Here is a 19,104-nt window from a genome sequence, read left to right as displayed (position 1 = left end):
AATGAAGGACATGACAAAGCTAGAGTCTCAAGGATTCCATCATAGGGGCTCTTTTCATGGGCCATGCTGGTCTCCATCAGTGTGGCAACTTCCCTTCAGTGTTTTGAGTGAGTTCCCCTCTGTAGATAAAGTCACTTGTCTTCTGGAATAATGCTGTCTTCAACTTACCCAGAGGGTCTGAAACTCTTAGAATGAAACCTTGGAGTTCTTCCTCTGAGGGAGGTAGTGGTTATTCTCTCCTCTCCTTTCTTTTCTTTTCCTCTCCTCTATGCCCCTTCCTTTCTTCCTTCCTTCCTTCCTTCCTTCCGTCCTTCCTTCCTTCCTTCCTTCCTTCCTTTTTTGTAGAGGTTTCTACTTTTAATTAGGATGAAAACCCATAGGATCTTTTTTGATAAGATCCCATCTTGCTGGCCACTTTGGTTGGGTCAGCCATGCATAGTGCATGTTGATCTGAGAGAATCACTCAGTACACTTTCCTAATTGAAATGTAATCAATGCTTTTGAGTTTGTCCTTTGGTGGGTTGGGGACCTCCCAATCTACCAAAGGAAACCTCTATTAAGGAAACCTCTATCTAAGAGGTTTTCAAGCCTCTTAGACAGAAAGACCAATACCTCATTTTTTGCTTCAGATTCTTCAAAATTCCCTAGATAGGATGCTTGGGCATTTGTTTCTTATGTTAGTTAGATTTTTTGTGTCACTGTGACCAAAATACCCTACAGGAACAACTCAGAGGAGGAAAAGTTTATTTGGGGCTCATGGTTTCTGAGGTCTCAGTTCATATATATACAGTTGAATTCATTGCTCTGGGTCCAAGGTGAGGCAGTACGTCATGGGGGAAGGGCATGATGGAGGGAAGCTCTTCCTCTCATGGCAGCAAAGAAGAAGAGAGAGAGGGAGGAAGAGGCCTCAGGGAAGAACGACCCTAACGAGGTATGCTCCCACCACCTCCTCCGACTATGTCCCACCTGCCTACAGTCCCCACCCAGTCAGTCCATTCAAAGTAGGGTGGACTGATTAGGACATAGCTCTCATAATCTAACTATTTCATCTCTGAATAGTCCTGCATGGAGCAAGAGCTTTGGGGGGATGTTATCCAAACCATAACATTTCTCAAAAGATTACTCCAGTGAATTCTATATTTTACTGAAGGCCAGGATCAGAAAATCATTAAACCATCAATAACATTATTCTAGATGAAATATCTTCCCAACTCTTGTTACTAATGATTCAAACCCACAGCAGAAGGGTATTAAGCATATGATGATAAGTAAGCCTGGATGCCTATTTATGTACATGTCCGTACATTTGCACACACATCACTGATGATTAAACAAGCTCTGGGGAACTGAATTCTAGGCTCCATTTATAACAGCAGCTGCAGGTATGAATACACGTAGGTTCTTAAATATTCCACTATTCTCTCCTTTCACACTTCCTCCCCAGATACCACAATTTTAACACATACTACTCTAAGAACCACATCGTTTTGGTTTCTGGGGTGAGATAAACCAACCTTTGCTCGTTGCTGTTAGGTCTGAGGGCTGCTCTAAGAAAATGAGGGTTGTTACTGGTGGCTTGTCTTTCTTCTGGTTTCCCCCCAGGCACAGATAGGAGGATTCATTACATGATCAGCAAAGGTGGTAGTGAAGCCCTTCTGCAGACTCTGGTGGACGCTGCAAGGACAGCTTCTCCTGACTATGACATTCTCCTGCCTCTCTTCAGACTGCTGGCCAAAGTTGGCCTACGAGGTACCCACATTCCAAGATCCAAGGCTGAAAAGGCATTTCTACAGTTGTTACCATGAGTGTAATTTGGGAAGCTCTTGTGGGGAAGCAGCAGAGAGCTCTCAGACATATTGGTGGTGATGGTTGACTTGCTCCACAGGAAAGGCAATTTTTTTTTTAACCTAGATGTTCATTTTTCCAAGGTATGTTGTTAGGAGAGAGGCCACTGCAGCAGGCATAAACCTGGATTAGACAGAGTTTAGGTCATTTGGAGGAAGAGATGAGTCATTTCAATGTAGTTTTAATCATTTGAAAAAAAATAAACAAAACATTCTAATAAATTGCAACTTACCTGAAAGTCTATCATGTGTATATTAGTTTCCTAGAGTTACTATCACAAATTACCACAAACTGGGTGATATGATGCAACAGAAATGTATTTTATCACAATTCTAGAGACCATAAATTCCACATGAAGATATTGACAGGATTGGATCCTCCTGGAGGCCCTAAGGGAGAATATGCTCTTGGCTTCCCAATTAGCTTCTGGTGGTTACCAAAATCTCCAGTGTTTTTTGGCTTGTAGATGCATCACTCCAGTCTTTGTCTCCATCTTCACATGGCTCTCTGTGTGTCCACTCCTTTTCATGCAGAGACATCAATAGTTAGATTTAAGGCCCATTCTATTCTAATGGCTTCATCTTAAATCTCTAAAAATCCTGACTAAATTTACAAAGATTCTATTTCCAAATAAAAGGTTCTGGGTAGATATGAATATTGGGGTGAGACTATTCATTCCACCCATATAAAAAGTTACATGGAAGTAAAATTTCCCTAGTTGAGAGGAAGTAGGGGCCCAGAGTGTTTTCTACTTATGCTTCATGGTCATTTCTCTTCTCCCATGGAAGATTCCAGAAACCTAGAATTTCTTGAAAACCCAGGTGGTCAGAAATCAGGCAAACATTTCAAACTCGTCGTAACAGTTAAGTGTAAATTTTGTGTTGAGTTTCACACAAGTCACAACTGAGAAGCTCAGACCCTCTGAAAAGCAGACCTATGATCTCTACAGTTTGCAGCTATAGCTGAGGGTTCTGGGTCACCCTTTCCTTTTAATGTTTGGGTCTCTATTTAGAGCCCATTCAACATTCCACTGATAAGAACTGAGAAGTAGGCATCAGGTGGCATATGCATTGAACATGCTTCCGATAAGACCAAAAATAAAATATTTGTTGAATATTCAATAGGTATTTACTACCAGTCTCTCAGGGCCAGGTGTGGTTCTAGGCACTGGGGAAACCAGAGTGACCAAGGCAGTCAAGAACCTGTTCCCACAGAGATTCTATTCCAAGTAGGGCAGGCCAGCAAGTCAACAAATAATTAACTGGATGGTAGCAGACTGTGATGAATGCCTTAAGAAAAAGAAGGAGTGATGCTACTCAAAGATGGCATGGTCAGGGAGAGGTGACATTTGAGCTGAAACTTGAAGAACGAGAGGAAGTCAGCAAAGCTGAGTGGGCCAAGAGAACTCTAGGAAAAAAAACGTAGAGACCTGATATACAGCCTGGTCATAAACAGTATAAGCTGGGAAATCAGGTCTGGGTTTCAAGTCTGGCTCTGACACTTTCTAGCTGAGTGATCTTGGGCAATTTGCTTATGCTTTCGGAACCATTGTGTCCTTTTGTATAAAATGAAGGTACAGTACTTAATTCTAGTGTTGATGTGAAGATTGAATGAGGTACTATACACCACATGCTTAGCATGTGGAGCCTGGATACTGACAAAAAAGAGTCATATAGATTTTATAGGAGAAAAAGAGATGAGAGATTCACTAGGAGGACAGTGATTTCTTACTTAATGATCTTGAAATGTCTTTGTAATAATTATGTCGCTGCAGTTTCTGCCATCAGGGGTTACAGTCCTTGATATTGATGTTCAAGTTGTTGTTAGGTGGCCTGAATAGAAGAGAAATGCATTTGTTTATCAGCAGAGTAGGACAGACAGTTCTTTTCTGATAAAGGGAATGGGTCTTTTAATTTTAGTTATAATCTTTTCTGGTGTCTTTTGGCCAGAGTTAAAATTGATAAAACCAGCTTGAGGATACTGTCTGTTTTACTCATTTTCACCTATAATTTTTTTTTTTTTTGTACCAGCGATTGAACCAAGCTGCACTCAACCATTACTGAGCTACATCCTCAGCTCATTTTTTTTTTTTTTAAATTTTGAGACAGGGTCTCAGAAGGTTGCTTAAGCCCTCACTAAATTGCTGAGGCTGGCTTTGAACTTGTGATCATTCTGTCTCAGCCTCCCAAGCCCCTGGGATTATAGGTGTGTGCCACCATGCCCAGCTGTGATAGATTTTTTTAAAAGTAAAATTTATTGTGTATATTTGAGATTTATGGATACACACACACACACACACACACACACACACACACACACACACACATATATATGTCATGATTGTAATAAGGCAGATTAACATGTCTATCATCTCACACAGTTACTTTTTTTGTGACAATAGCATTAAAGTCTATTTATTTAACAAAAAATACCTGATATAGTATGACTTTGTTAACTTTAGTCCTCCTGTTATACATTCAATCTATGAACCTATTTATTCTACATATGGCTATTTTTTTTAACCATTTCACTCACACCCTGTTTCCTTTCCTCCACCCCCATTGGCAGTGAACACTATTTCATTTTCTATCTCTGTATATTTGTGTTACCACCTCAGCTTTTAAGGATGGTTATTACTAAAAAGAGAAGTGATAACAAATGTTGATAAAGATGGAAGAAAAGGGAATCCTGAACATGGTTAGTGGGAATACAGATTGGTAGAGTCACTATGAAAATCCCTAAAGAAATTAAATATAGAACCATGTGACTAGCATGTATCTCAAGGAGATGAAATCACCACTTTGTAAAGATATCTGCATTCTCATGTTCATTGTAGCATTATTCATAATAGCTGAGATATGGAAATAACCTGAGTGTTTAGCAATGGATGAATGAATACAGAAAGCAGCATATGTGCACAGTGGAATATTATTCAACCTTAAAAAGAATGGAATCCTGACATTGATTTGCCACAACATGGATGGACCTAGAGGATATTAGGCTAAAGAAAGTAAGCCAAACACAGAAAGAAAACTATTGCAGTGAATCTGATGGGGATGCATTTCTGAAAAACAAACAAACAAAACCAAAAACAAACAAACAAAAAACCCTCAACAAACCAGGATTATTTAGGCATGTCCTTTGGAAAGGACAAAAATAAATATGACTGGGTACACAGTCACCTGATATCAAATTGGGGGAAAGGAACATAGAATAAAAGGTGCTTTTCCTTACTTTCAATGCTTATCTTTTAATTAATCAGATGGTAATAACTTATCTGCAACACTAGACATCAGGTTATTTGGAACAATAATTTAGAGATGTTTGATGGGAATTTTTTATTTTCTTAAAATGTTTTGACTTTTCATTATTAAAATTCTTTGTCACATAGAAAAATGACCTCTATTTGCCTACAACTTAGATCTCACCATTATTAACATTTTGCTGTATTTCTTTCACCCATTGAATTTATTTGGAATATTTTAAGTAAAATGCTCCAAAATTCTTTAGAGTGCATTTATTTGAAAAGAGATATTTTCCTGCATAAACACAAGACCATTATTACACATTTAATAAAATTAACAATACATGGATAAATTATTCCAGTTTCTCCAAATATTTCCAATTCTCTTATAAATACATTCAAAGCAGGATCTAATAAAAATCCACTCATTGTATTTGAGTATTGTTTTACTAAGTATTCTTAACTCTAGAATTGTCTTAAAGGAAGAAATTGACACTCAACTGAACTGGAGTTCATGTTTGAGAACAACCAGAAATATCTTCAGATATAAGGGCTTGAAAGTCATACAACCCCTAAACCTTCATGTAAATAAATATATGTATCCAGAATTAACTCTTTGATTCATTTGGTTCCAATGGAGATATTTTGCAGAATTTGTTTTAACTAGATCTGAAAAGTGTCTTTGACTATGATTGTCTCCCCTTTCTTTGCTCTACATGTTGTACAATTTTTCAGATTCAATGTGAAATGCAACTAAGAGAGATTGATTTGTGTTCCTAGATAAAAAGTTTGGACAGAAGGCGCTGGAATTGGAAGCACTTGATGTGACATTAATTCTAGCCAGGAAAAACCTGTCGCATAGCCAGAACCTCCTGCACTGTCTTTGGGCTCTGCGTGTGTTTGCCTCCAGTGGTAAGTGACTCTACTGTGGACCTATAGGATGGCTTTCAGAACTGTGCTAGGGTCCCTGGGAACCATGTGGGGGTCTAGTGGGGAGGTGAGAGGAGGTGGGGGATATATTTATCCCAACCAGATAAATAAAGGAGCCAGGTGATCCAAAGACTATGGAGGTGATAAATTATTTCTTCATCTCCTCCTTAGCCAGGTATAACTCTTGAGCTCATTCCTGGAGTTAGGCTTTGATATTGGTTTTCCTTGAGAGTCACACATTCTTTATAGCATTCTAGAATTCTCTGTGGTGAGATGAAGACAGGATTTCTTCAGTTTTTATCATATCCAAGACACAGTGACAGGTGTTACATCTGCCACAAATGACCTTCACACCACAAATCTCTTTACTGAATTCCTGAATATATTCATTAGCAATTTTTAATCTATCGGTACCAGTTTTTGTTTATTTGTTTTTAATCTCATGATCTTTCTCACAAAGTGAATAGATCCAGGCTGATACTTATTTCTCATCTTCTAATTTGAATTATTTCTAATTATTATAACCATCCTGGATTTAGATACATAATTTTATAGCTAAGGAAAAAATGTTTGGGAGGGTGCAATAATTACTTGAATTCATACAGATAAAAAGTCATGAGGGCTGAGTTTCTAATTCAAAAACTCATGTTGACTCTACTCCATATGGACACAATTTTTATTAATAGATAAGATGATATGCCTATTTCATGTGTAATAAGCACAGACTTTCGTTTCTCCTTCCTGAACTCCCTTCCTGTAGAATGAAAGTGACAATTATTTAGATGTAGTATACTCTGCAAGGGAAAGAATGTGGGGCTCAGAGCCAGAAGGACCTAAATTTGACTCTGATTTTATTTCTTATGAGTAATGTAATATGGGTAATTAACCTGTTTAACCTCAGTGTCTTCCTTTGTAAAAGTATAGTAGCAATAATTATTACTATTAATCTGCTAGGTCTGCTATAGCAAAATACCCACAGTCTGCATGGCTTAAACGATAGAAATTAACTTTTTTCTAGAGCTGAAGACTGGAAGTCTGAGATCACAATGTTGCAGGTTTGGTTTCTTTGGAGGCCTCTCTCCTAAGCCTAAGGACAATAATTGTCTTCTTCCTGTGTCTTTATAGGGCCTTTTCTCTGTGCTTGTGCATCCTTGGTGTCTTGTTACATATTAAGTTTTTCTTTTCTTATAAGGACACAAGTCAGATTAGATTATGGCCTGCCCCAATCACCTCTTAGGCAATGACTATTTTAGTGTGAGTATAATTAATGAGTAGTATTAGGGGTTCAACACAAGAATGTTGGGGAACACGATTCAGCTCATAGCAGAGCTCACAGACTTGGTAGAAAGGATAAATAGTACTTATGGGTATGATTGCCACATAGCAGCGGCACAAGTGTTAGTTTCTCTTTCCTGTCCTACTTTTTCTCTAATCTCTGAAATAACAGGAGGACATATAAAGAGAGTAAATAATAAATAGTTCTTTTACTAGATATCCTAAGAACTATAAAAATAATCAGTGGTGAATTCTGTTCATAAGGATGGAAGACTTATAAGGAGAATGTCCTGGAGAATAATCAAACAGGTTCTGGACTCCTTGTTCATAGACAGAATCTATCCTCACCCACCTCATACATATTGACTAGAAACTCAGAGAACATTTGGGAGCAGCTGAATGGATCTGCTCAAACCTACCTCTAATAAAGGGAAAGGGGAGCTGTGACTCTGCTTAAAGGATAACTCTCATTACTGAGTAGCCAGTAATGAAGATTTGAAGTATCTGATGATTTCTTAAAGAATAATTAGGCTTGAATGACTTGCCTTCCTTAGTATCTTCAATAACTATGGATATCTAGAAAAATACCTTCAGCTCGAGGTCTGAGAAATCTTGGGATTCGCTATGGATGTGAGGAGGTGGCCCTTTGGCTCATATTCCAAGCTGACGTTTATTATACCAACTTACTGTCCTATAAGATATGAAAAATTATACTGTTGCTCTCTATCTATTGACTTTACTGGTGAGAGGCAAACAGAGTTCAAGAAGTCAGTGAATTGTTAGCTACTGCTCATGTTCCAGCAAGCTTTCTAAACAGCTCCTATCTTCAGAGGAGTTGGCGGGCACCATAATTGTTCTATAAAAGCCAGTGAACCTTTTGGTAGCACCCAGATGGCCAGTGGGAATGTTGATAGAGCTGCCAGAGACCCAACCTTGGATAGGCATCCAGCAAGGGTAAACCTAGTGAGGATTTCTTATTGTTATCCTCTCCCAATTCCAAAGGCATCCATGTTAGAATCCGTGCTCTTAAGCTATCCCCTCCCTAACTCCATTTAAAAACAGAATTTTGTTGAATTATTTGCCAAGACTTTGCTCTAGCATGTTTTCTCAATTTAGAAGTAAGGGCTGAGTTAGTAACCACAAGAGAGGAAGATTGATGGGCAGAAGGAGAATGCCAAATCCCCAGATTTTGATCCAGGCAATTACTGACTGTACTATCCTCAGGAGGGACATATGCTTAGAGGATGTTCCAGGAACAAGTGCTCTTTGTAATAGCTGAGACATCAGCCCCAGACTCTATCCAGTAGACTGTGAGGGATGAACTATATTAGAGCTTCCAATTTCTCTTAGAATTCTTTCCCGAGGCTTGAGACACGCCTATCGATGCCACCCTCGTTTTTGTTTCCTCTTTGCTTCTTTAAGACCTCCTGTCTTCCACTCAATTTTGCCAGAACAAATATAGCACAAAGCACATGGCATCTCTAGGTCTTCTGACTCAAAGAACACTATTACAGTGGAGGAAAATAAAGGAGAGAGTGACGGTGGAAGATAATTGAAAGTTCTGCCCCCATTAGAGTTGTTCCTGTTACCAATTAGTTCAAATTGAATAGAAATCACGAATAGGCAAAGTATGGTTTCCTTTAATATTAGCAGCTCTGAGCTTTGAGGGCCAGTGGCTCTCTGCTGTCAGTGTTAGCAGCCAGGAACTTTGAATGCCAGCAGCTCTCCAAGTCCTTTGGAATTCTTCCAGTGGCCACAGCTAGCAGCTCCCTGCAGCTCTCCGTGGCTCCCCGCTCCTCTCTGGCTCCTAGCCGCCCTCAGTGTTACCAGTCCTGGGCCTCTAGTGCTAGGAGCTCTTAGTGTAACCAGCTCAGCCTGCTCTATTGGAGACAAAAATCGCAAATAGGCAAAATATAATCATCCGATGTAATCTCTTAGTGCACTGCATCATAAGAAGCAGCAGCACATGCGTTGTTCTAATAAAGATATAAGGAAGGGCGAGTATACAGATAAAAAAGGACAGGCTCATGCATGCACAGTGACCTGCCAGCTGACAGCGTTTTTGCTTAGTCTCAGGTAGGGAAGGGGGCTCCTGGTAGACCTGACTGGGGGATGGCTGAAGTGGCTTCAGGTGGAGTCATCTGCGATGGACCTGTCACCAAAGCTGTTGCTTCCAAAGCAAAAGTCGGTGTGTGGCCCCGAGTGAGGCACTCACAGCCATGGCTATCAAAGATGAAAGAAAACTATTAAGTAGCTCTTGGGGAGCATCAGGTCCTTTTCTCTGTCCCATTCCTAGGGTCAACCAAGTGGAGTTAGATATTGGGAATGTTGGAGAGAGGCTAGGGCATCCCTGGAGAGAGGAGTAATGTCAAATTTTAGGTATCTGACCAGATTCCCCTTTGAGTTTCTATCATTCGGTCTATGAATGTGTATATTACATTTGTGGTGCTGGGGCTTGAATCCAGGGCCTTTCACATGTTAGGCAAGTGTGTTACCCCTGAGCTATATCCCCAGTTCATCTAAGACTATATTTTTATGATCATCCTATTGGTTGAAAAGGGAAAAATTTCCCAGGCTAGTTACTTCTGTGCGGGAAGACCTGATTTTCGCTTTGGTTCTGAGGCATAGTCAGGACGTCACCTCAGTTGGAGGCAATCTATATGTTAAAGTTGCTGGGGAAACTGTAGCCAACGTGGAAAACAAAGCCATCTAAGTTATTTTGTGCCCCTTGAAGTTTTTTTTTTCCCTGCTGTTGTTTTATTTTATTTTTAGTTGACATATAATAATCTCCTAATGTTTTAAAGGAGTCAATCCAAGTTGTATTATCCCATTCACCCGTGACAATAACTACTGTGCTTCTGTCTTTCTCAGTAACCACAGGAGCCATGCTGGGAATTAATGGAGCCATGGAACTGCTTTTCAAGGTCATTACACCTTATACCCGAAAGCACACACGAACAATCAGGTACAGAGCTCCTTCATCGTCCTACTACCCTTTCTGCAACACATGGGAAGATGGCCCTGCATCTATTGCCATGATGCTTCTAGTGCAGTCTGCTAGTGACTTTTCTCTTGAATATATGGTACACTGGCAATATCCTATCTCAACCTGCATCCCTAACCCACCACTTACCCATGAGTCAGTCCTCTTCTTCTCACAATAACCCTGAATGAGGATGTTATTTTCCTCATTTTTAGATGAGGAAGCTAAAATGTGGAGAGAGCTGTATCCAAGATTGCAGTGCTAGGGAATGGCAGAGTTGAGATTTGAATCCAGACTCAGAACCCCATGTTTTGGTTTGTTGTTGGTTTTTTTTTTTCTTTTTTCTTTTTCTTTTTTTTTTTGGCCTGAAGCTTTTAGGTATATCTTCCTTTTTCTTTATTAACAGCATTACATGAACATGAATGTAGTTCTCAAAAGACAATCCAGAAATGACAGGATTTTAAGCGAATCAGTCAGTTAAACTTCTGATATGAGTTCTGGACCTTATAATAGTCCATCAGGGTTCTGTGCTGGTCTTGATATGTGTTTTTATGATTGGAAAATGAAACTCAGCCTGTTCTCTCTGCCTCTGCTTGCTGGAGTGGAGTGAATCACTAAGTTAAAAGGGGGAGATGGTTACACAGAAAGGCTTTAGAGATATTCAGAACCATTAAGATCCATCATTTATGGGAGTGACTCAGCGAGGACCTTGAAAGAATATTAGAAGAAATTCAGCCAATTTCCAAGATATATGAGGTCATTTGACAAGTAGCATTTCCATGCCCAGCCATGATATTTTCTGCATCCCAGCATCAATCTTAGGCTCATGTTCCACCTGATTATTTTTCTCTTGGGTCACCACAGTTAGGCTATTATCATCCATTCTTACCTGCAGCTATCCACATCAGTGTCTCCTGGAGTACAATACATTATATCTCAGACAAAAAAAAAGAGTCCTCATCAAATAAGTTGGAGAGTCCTGGGTTAAACAAAGTTAGATAGTTTCTTTATTGTAGGACTACACAGAGCTTTTTCTAAAACCTACATATTAGGGATATCTAAGATGGTCATGCAGTATACCCTGCTCTCAAAGTGATTTGTCCAGTGAACTCTTTTTCAGAGACCACCTTTTTCGAGGGATCAGTGTTTTGTACATTTCATTTTGGAAATACTTCTTCTAGAGTTAAAATATATTGCAAAGTAGGAGTCAACAAAATTCTATGAAGCAGGCTGTGGCTGAGTGTGGCTCCGTAGCATAGGCCTTGCCTAGCACGTCTGAGGTACTGCATTCAATCCTTAGCACTGCATGAAAATAAATGAATAAAATAAAGATATTCTGCCCATCTACAACTACAAAAAAACACAGAATTCTATGGAGGGACCCTCATCTAGTAGATATAAAACTTCAGAGTTACAAACAGAGGGACAAACATAACCCTTTGTTTTTCTGTAGTTATATTTTGTTTCTGTCTTAAAACTCTAGTTATGTCTAACAATAAAAATTATGAATCAGTGTCTTATCAAAAATTGAGGTCAGACCAGTGATTTTTTTTGACACATTCAAAGTTTTGCTCCTCTATCCCCTTCTTCCTGGAGTTCATTTAAGTTCTAAGAAGCCATGGTAGTGCCAGGGTGTCAACAGAAAAGTACAGCTTGTCCTCAATCATCTTGTGACCACTTGGAAGTGTAGGACTTGGATATGTCTTGTTTTTATCATTGTGTGCAGGCCTTTGCTGCTGACATCTGCAGTCCTAACATGTCCTTTGGTCACCAATCCATTAACTTTATCTTTCTGCCGTATTCTTAAGGCCTCTTCTAATCTGATACTATCATAATGCAGCTGTTCAAAAGCTCAGGACTATCTGATTTCCTCTCTTACATTATGTGACAATCCATGTGATGTTTCCTGGCCATTCACATATCAGTCTTATTCAGTCATCTCTTCTTCGTTACTTGAGGTCCATGAAACTCCTAGGGAAGTCCCTCCTGGCTAACCTTGGGTATCAAGTCCTGGGGTCCTTCCTTCTGGGAGAATAGATTTTATTGTCTTCCCCATTGAGGCTAAGCTTGGAGGAACAGGGCAATAAAGTTGAGAAGCCCCTGTCTCAGAAACTCATACAAGGTTAGCCAACTCTATTGCTTTCTTTTCCTCTACAAAGAGAATCAAATTCAGGAACAGATATGATCAAGGTGTCACAGGGAAGTGGGAAAGTAACACCAGGGATGAATAGGGGTGAAGTGCTTCCAATAATAAAAGGAACATTTTAGGGACTTCATGCATATTTTTGCATGAAGTGTGGTCTATCTTGTAAATGTTGGGCAAGGTGTTGCCCCCTTTTAAACACCAAATTAAAATCAAACTTCCACACCCACCACTGTAATATAGCTGTCATTTCCACAGTGTTTATTAGGTGCCCAGCACTGTGCTTAGCTCTTAGCATGCATTATCTCATTTGAGTCTCTTCTCTCCTTCACAAGGCAGGAGCTATTGCTGTCCCCAAATTTACAGAAAAAAAAAATCAAAACTGAAAGAAGTTAAGTAACCTGCTGGGATTTAAGTGAAGGAGCTGGGATTTAAACCCTGCCTGATACATGAGCATTGGCTTTTAAAGCACCACTGGAGTATCTTACATAGTCTATTTCCAGCATTTTATTTCTAAAACCACCATATGTAAGACAATCATAAGCAGTTAAAGTTTGCTTAAATTTCTTTTGCCGTCTAAATGGCTCATACCCATGGAACAATTTGCTTAATGATAGGGAGTCTTTCTCCTCAAGTGAATGGCTATTTTCTCTCAAAGGCTAAATATCTATTCCTCCTACTTTTAAACTCCTTCCCAAAGTTCCCTTGTTTTCTACCTTATCCCCACATGGCAACAAGAAGATAGGAACGAAGGTGCTATAATTGGAAGACCCCCATTGGAATCTTCTCTGTACCTGATTTCTTGAAGAGTCATCTTTATTTTTCTCAACTGAACTTTGACATGATCCAAAGTGTGAATAACTAGTTTGACCTCCTAGGTTTGTTGTGCACATTAGGAAGTAATGTATAAGAACTTTGTGAGCTTTGACTTGCTAGAACATTGTCGATCATTATTAATACAGATGCTACTGGATCCTTGGCTGCTTTCTTTGGATCAGGCTACAAGGGCTGGAGGTGGGAACTTTCTGCCAGTTCCATCTTCTCTCATGAACTATGTCCCCCCACAAAGTCACTAAGACCTACCTAAGGGAATTCTATTCTGCTTCACTTAGATACCAAAACCTTTGGGTTTGAGGGAATCTTCAAGGAAGGAGATGAAATAACATGCAAGGGGACGTGGATAGTTCTCCTGAGTTTTCATCTTCTGAATGCTCACAGGCTATGGGAGAGCTATTCCAGGATGCATTTGTAGGAGCAGATGCCTGGTGTGGTGTCACTATGACCCCTCCCTCCTGTGGAGATTAAACCTGCTCTACTTCTCTAGCATGAACCTAAAATTAGATATGCAGCTGTCCTCCCATCTCCAGATAGTACTCAGGGTTAGATTTATGACAGATGCTCCAGCCCTGCACCTACTGGAGATAAGGGGCATGTGGAGCAATGTCACTAACTCTTTGTGGCCCTGTGCCAGTCCTCACACCCAGAGAAGGCAGCTATTTCAGGCCTCCTTTATTTTCCCGGATGCCCAGTATGCGGGCATTTGTTGACCACCACATGCTCATACTGGCCTGTGCCTGTTCCCTTCCCTTTGTTCCCCATTCCCACTATTCTAGTTTGAGCAGTTATGGTCGGACTTGAATGGCTACTGCAGCCCTCGAATTGGTCTTTCCTGTCTTCAAAGTAGTTAAAAGTGTGCCTCAATTTTCCTTTCCTGTCTTATCTCTGATTCCTCCTCTCACCTCTCTGTCCAGCCTACTATTCCTGAATGATGCATGTCCCATCCTGCCCAGATCTCTCCCTTCCTCTGGAATGGCATTCCTGCTTTATCAAATGTCAGAGGTTCTTCCCAGTCTTCAGACTCTATCTGATGCTGCCTTCTTCATCTCATGAGAGAAAGGAATCGTCTCTCATAAATTCCCCTCCACACTCTGCTTAACATTCATCCTACCTAACTCTGTACTTTGTTGGCCTGTGTTTCTTCTTTTCCTTTCAATTCTAGTTCCTAAAGGTAAAAATCAAACTATATCTTGATGTTCTCCATAGGGCCTAACCCAGTGCCTAGACTATGGTAGACTCTTAATTAAATCCAAAGGAACTATTTGTTTAAAATTTGATGCATAATAATTATACATATTTATGGGGTACAGTGAGATACTTTGATACATGTATAAAATGTGTAATGACCAAATTGGGGGTAATTAACTTTTCCATTTCCTAAAACTTGGGAACACTTCATGAATTTTGCTTTGTGTGTCATCCTTGGGCAGGAATCGTGCTAATTTTCTCTATATCATTCCAATTTTAGTATATGTACTGCCAGAGGGTGCAGTAGAAGAAGTACTTTGATTAAAAAAAAACTATTGTGAGGCTGGGTATATAGCTTAGTGGTAGACCACTTGCCTAGATTGTACAAAGGTTTGGGTTTGATCTCAACACTGCCCACCACCCCCCCCATTTTTTTTTATTTTGATGAGTTACCTATGTAATAATGAATAAAATTCAGCATTTACTGAATTTTTTAAAATTTTATATATATATATTTTTATTTTATTATATATATATATATTTTCATTCATCCTAAGTTGGCTTCATATGTCTAAATATGTCTGAAAAATCATGTGGCAAGTCTACTAAGAACTCTATGGCATGAGGGACTGAGGTGCCTCTGGGAGAGAAGTCATTCAGAAGACAAAGAAGCAGCAGCCATCAGTTTGAAAGGGTGCAAAGTTTCCCTCACTGGAGGGAAGGGAATCTTCAGAGTCTTTTGTCTTATTTAGAGTTGTCTGGGGAACTGACAGAGATTGGCAGAAGGGAGAGATCTGAATTTGAAGGGCATGTCGGAGGCAGCATTCACATTAAAACATTGCCTTCTATTTGAAATAGGCTGCTCATATTTGGTCTATTAATGGATTCATGTGGGGCTTTAGAATTTCTGGGGATGCTTTTTATAGAAACGGGGAGGAGGAAATGACACGTGATGTGGGGTCAGAGTGTGCCACCCCTTGCTAGCTTGTTCCACTGTGGACAAGCTTGTTTATCTGCACAAAGCTGTCTTTGAGCTGTCCAAACTTACTAAGTAGGAAAATTTATTGAGGCAGACAGATTACTTGTCTGTGACTGACTCATCTTGTGACCTTAGAAGAGCTTGTGTTCACTCTGTGTCTCAACACTCTCTGCTGGGAGCTGTTCTCTTGTTCCTTCTTTTCCAGGATGGATTTGCAGGTTTTGGTGATGAAAATGGCCATTTCCACTAGCCATGAAGCCTAGCCACATCCCCTCTAAGCTGGTTGGGTCCTCCCATCATGATATTTAACCCAGTTTTGAAGCTGAGTTGTCAGATGTTATCAGTGTACAGAATCTGCTGTGACTTGAAACTGTTAGCTTGCCTGGCTTCATAAATATCAAAGTTAATCAGAAATGGATAGGATTTTCCTTGCAGAGGCTGGGCCCTGAATCTCATCCTGTCTTCTGATCTCAGTATTACCCACAGGCTGAGATCATTCCTTCATTCCTCACATTCATCATCTCTAGAGCTTTCTCAAGAACAGTGGAAATCAGGAAGAATTTTGTTCAGAACCATGCAGGTCTCTGTCTCACAGAGAATGGCATCTTTAATATGGTCACCCTCTCAATGCCTTCTCAGGTTTTCAGCAGCATCCTCAGGTTATGATTATCTCTTTAGGCTCAGGGGTCCCAGGACCATGGAATACTGTGGGGAAACAGGGGTCAGAGGCTATGTGCTCTAGAGCACCTGGACTTAAACACCTTAGCAACAAGAGGAGGTGGATGTGTTTGGTCTCCAGCAAGTCTCATAAGCAAATTCCTCAGCTTAGCCTCCTGTTGGCTGTCCTAGTGTCTTCCTATGCTTAGAATAGTGTTAGGTGATCTTCTCCCCTCAGAGGTCGGATCTGCCAGGCCTCTCTGGCATTTGAGCTTTGCCTTAGTACAGAATTACTGGGCATGGCTTCATTGGCAGCTATTTATGGTGATTTCATCTTCAATTTATGAACTGGAAAAAAATGTCCCAAACCTTTTCTACTTCTTCTTCTTCTTCCCATATTACTATCTTTTCCAAAAGCCAAGCTTTCTCCAACCATCATAACATTGTTTGACTGTAGTGTTTGATAGATAAATGGAGATTCAGCTAGAGCTAATAGGTTTCCTGCAATCATGAGAGATTTGGTGGCTCAGCTACTTTGTCATTGAGACAATAAGATCCAAGTTACAAGGAACAAATTTCACTGTTTCTCAAAAATAAGTACTGAATTTCTCCTTGGGTGCCTTCCTTCTACCCCCATTAAGATACAACTTTCCATTTAATACAACTAGACTCTGGTCTTTCAGGGCATGGGCTCTCTTTGGGGGTTCAGAAACTATGTGCTCAGAGCACTTGAATTCAAGTGCTTTGGAACAGGAACAACAGCAAAAAAAAAAAAAAAAAAAAAAAAAAATCCCACTCCAGCTTCGTAAGTGCTGATACTAGGGATGTGCTGCATGAGCTCAACTTACTGACAGAGTGATTATGGCATCTGCAACCTGACTCCAAGCCTGTAGCTGATGGTGGAATGAATAGTTTCCTACATGAATTAAACCTTGGCAATAAGGTTCATGGGTTGAAATCCCTTTCATCTTCCTAAGAAACCAGTGATCTCTCCCTGATGAAGCCCAGATATAGATATTCCAGTCACAGGATCTAAAGCTGGAATGTCCCAGATAACCTCTTTGTCCATCTCCTTCTTCTTAAGGGGAAGACATTGGAACCCAGAAAGGCTGAACCAAGATCTCTATTCTAACTTCCAGACACTATCCATTACTAGAAAATTCTGTACACAATCAAAACACAAAATAAAAATACCTCGAATTAGGGCTTTTATTAGACAACATTCAACATGCCTGTCTCAATGCAAGGCATTGGAGATTTGAAAACAACAGAAGGTGGATCTTGTCCTTGATTTGCTGATGAATCTAGGCTCACAGTAGCAATGCAGGTGGCAGGATGTTCCTCCACTCTGACCCATTCTTGGGCTGGTGAAATGGGCCAGAATGTGGGGGAAAAGGTACACTTATACATTGCTGGTGGGACTGCAAATTGGTATAGCCAATATGGAAAGCAGTATGGAGATTCCTCAGAAATCTGGGAATGGAACCACTATTTGACCCAGTTATCCCTCTCCTCATACTATACCCAAAGGACTTAAAAACAGCATACTACAGGGACACAGCCACATCAATGTTTATAGCAGCACAATTCACAATAGCTAAACTGTGGAGCCAACTTAGATGCCCTTCAGTGGATGAATGGATAAAAAAAAATGTGGCATATATACACAATGGAATTTTACTCAGCAATAAAAAAGAATAAAATCATGGCATTTGCAGGTAAATGGATGGTGTTGGAGAAGATAATGCTAAGTGAAGTTAGCCAATCCTACAAAAACAAATGCCAAATGTTTTCTCTGAAGTAAGGAGGCTGACACATAGTGGGGTAGGGAGGGGGAGCATGGGAGGAATAGATGAACTCTAGATAGGGCATAGGGGTGGGAGGGAAAGGGAGGGGGCAGGGGGTTAGCAAGGATGGTGAAATGTGATAGACATCATTATCCAAAGTACATGTATGAAGACACAAATTGGTGTCAACATACTTTATATACAACCAGAGATACGAAAAATTGTGCTGTATATGTGTAATAAGAATTGTAATACATTTTGCTGTCATTTATTTTTTTAATAATAAAATAAATAAATTTTTTTAAAGAAAGAATCTATGACAAGCACAGCAGAACAAATGACAGAAAAGGAGTTCAGGATGTACAAAATTAAAATGTTCTGTAAATTAAAGGATGATATAAGAGAGCAAATATAGGCAGCAAAAGATCATTTCCACAAAGAGCTACATAAACAAATACAGGAAGCAAAAGATTACTTCAATAGGGAGATAGAGGTTCTACAAAAACAAACAAACAAACAAATAGAAATCCTTGAAATGAAAGAAATAATAAACCAAATTAAAAGTTCAATTGAAAGCATCACCAACAGAGTAGACCGCTTGGAAGACAGGATCTCCAACAATGAAGACAAAATATATGATCTTGAAAAGAACATAGACCACACAGTGAAAATTGTAAGAAACCATGAGCAGAACATTGTGTACATGGTGACCAAAATGTAAATGTCTGGATAGATCGTCCAAACAAAAGCTGAGTGAAGAAACTATAGAACTCAATTATACAATTAACAACTTAGATTTAACTGACATATATAGAATATTCCATTCTTTCATGAACAAATACACTTTCTTCTCAGCATCACATGGATCCGTCTCTAAAATAGACCATATATTATGCCACAAAGCAACTCTTAGCAAATATAAAAAATAGAGATACTTCCCTGCATTCTATCAGATCATAATGGAATGAAATTACAAATCAATTATAAAATAAAAATAAAAGCTACTCCTACACATGGAGACTAAATGATAAGCTACTGAATGAACAATGGGTTGCAAAATACATCAAAGAGGATATTAAAAATTTCTTAGAGGTAAATGAGAGCACAGATACAATGTATCAAAATCTCTGGGACACTATGAAGGTCTTACTAAGAGGAAAGTTCATTGCATGGATTTCATTCCTTAAAAGAAGAAAAAGGCACAAATAAATGACTTAACATTACATCTCAAAGCCC

At 39.5% G+C, this 19,104-nt stretch overlaps 1 protein-coding gene and 1 non-coding gene across 2 annotated transcripts in view; one reads left to right on the top strand and one right to left on the bottom strand.

Annotated features, from left to right (window-relative positions):
- Positions 1 to 19,104, top strand: part of Agbl1 (AGBL carboxypeptidase 1) — a 762,772-nt gene that overhangs the window by 63,288 nt on the left and 680,380 nt on the right. The window contains exons 3-5 of the mRNA XM_076851383.2: positions 1,603 to 1,749; positions 5,870 to 6,001; positions 10,166 to 10,259. Of these exons, the coding sequence (XP_076707498.2) occupies positions 1,603 to 1,749; positions 5,870 to 6,001; positions 10,166 to 10,259 (373 nt within the window). The remainder of the gene's footprint in view (positions 1 to 1,602; positions 1,750 to 5,869; positions 6,002 to 10,165; positions 10,260 to 19,104) is intronic.
- On the bottom strand, positions 14,637 to 14,747 carry LOC143396018 (U6 spliceosomal RNA). The gene has a single exon (XR_013090915.1). It is a non-coding gene; the product is annotated as a U6 spliceosomal RNA (small nuclear RNA).

The sequence above is a fragment of the Callospermophilus lateralis genome, chromosome 3 (genome assembly GCF_048772815.1).
Source record: "Callospermophilus lateralis isolate mCalLat2 chromosome 3, mCalLat2.hap1, whole genome shotgun sequence".
Classification (NCBI taxonomy): domain Eukaryota; kingdom Metazoa; phylum Chordata; class Mammalia; order Rodentia; family Sciuridae; genus Callospermophilus; species Callospermophilus lateralis.
The sequence above is the reverse complement of the archived record's forward strand: the minus strand, read 5'-3'. Positions and strand labels throughout refer to the sequence as shown.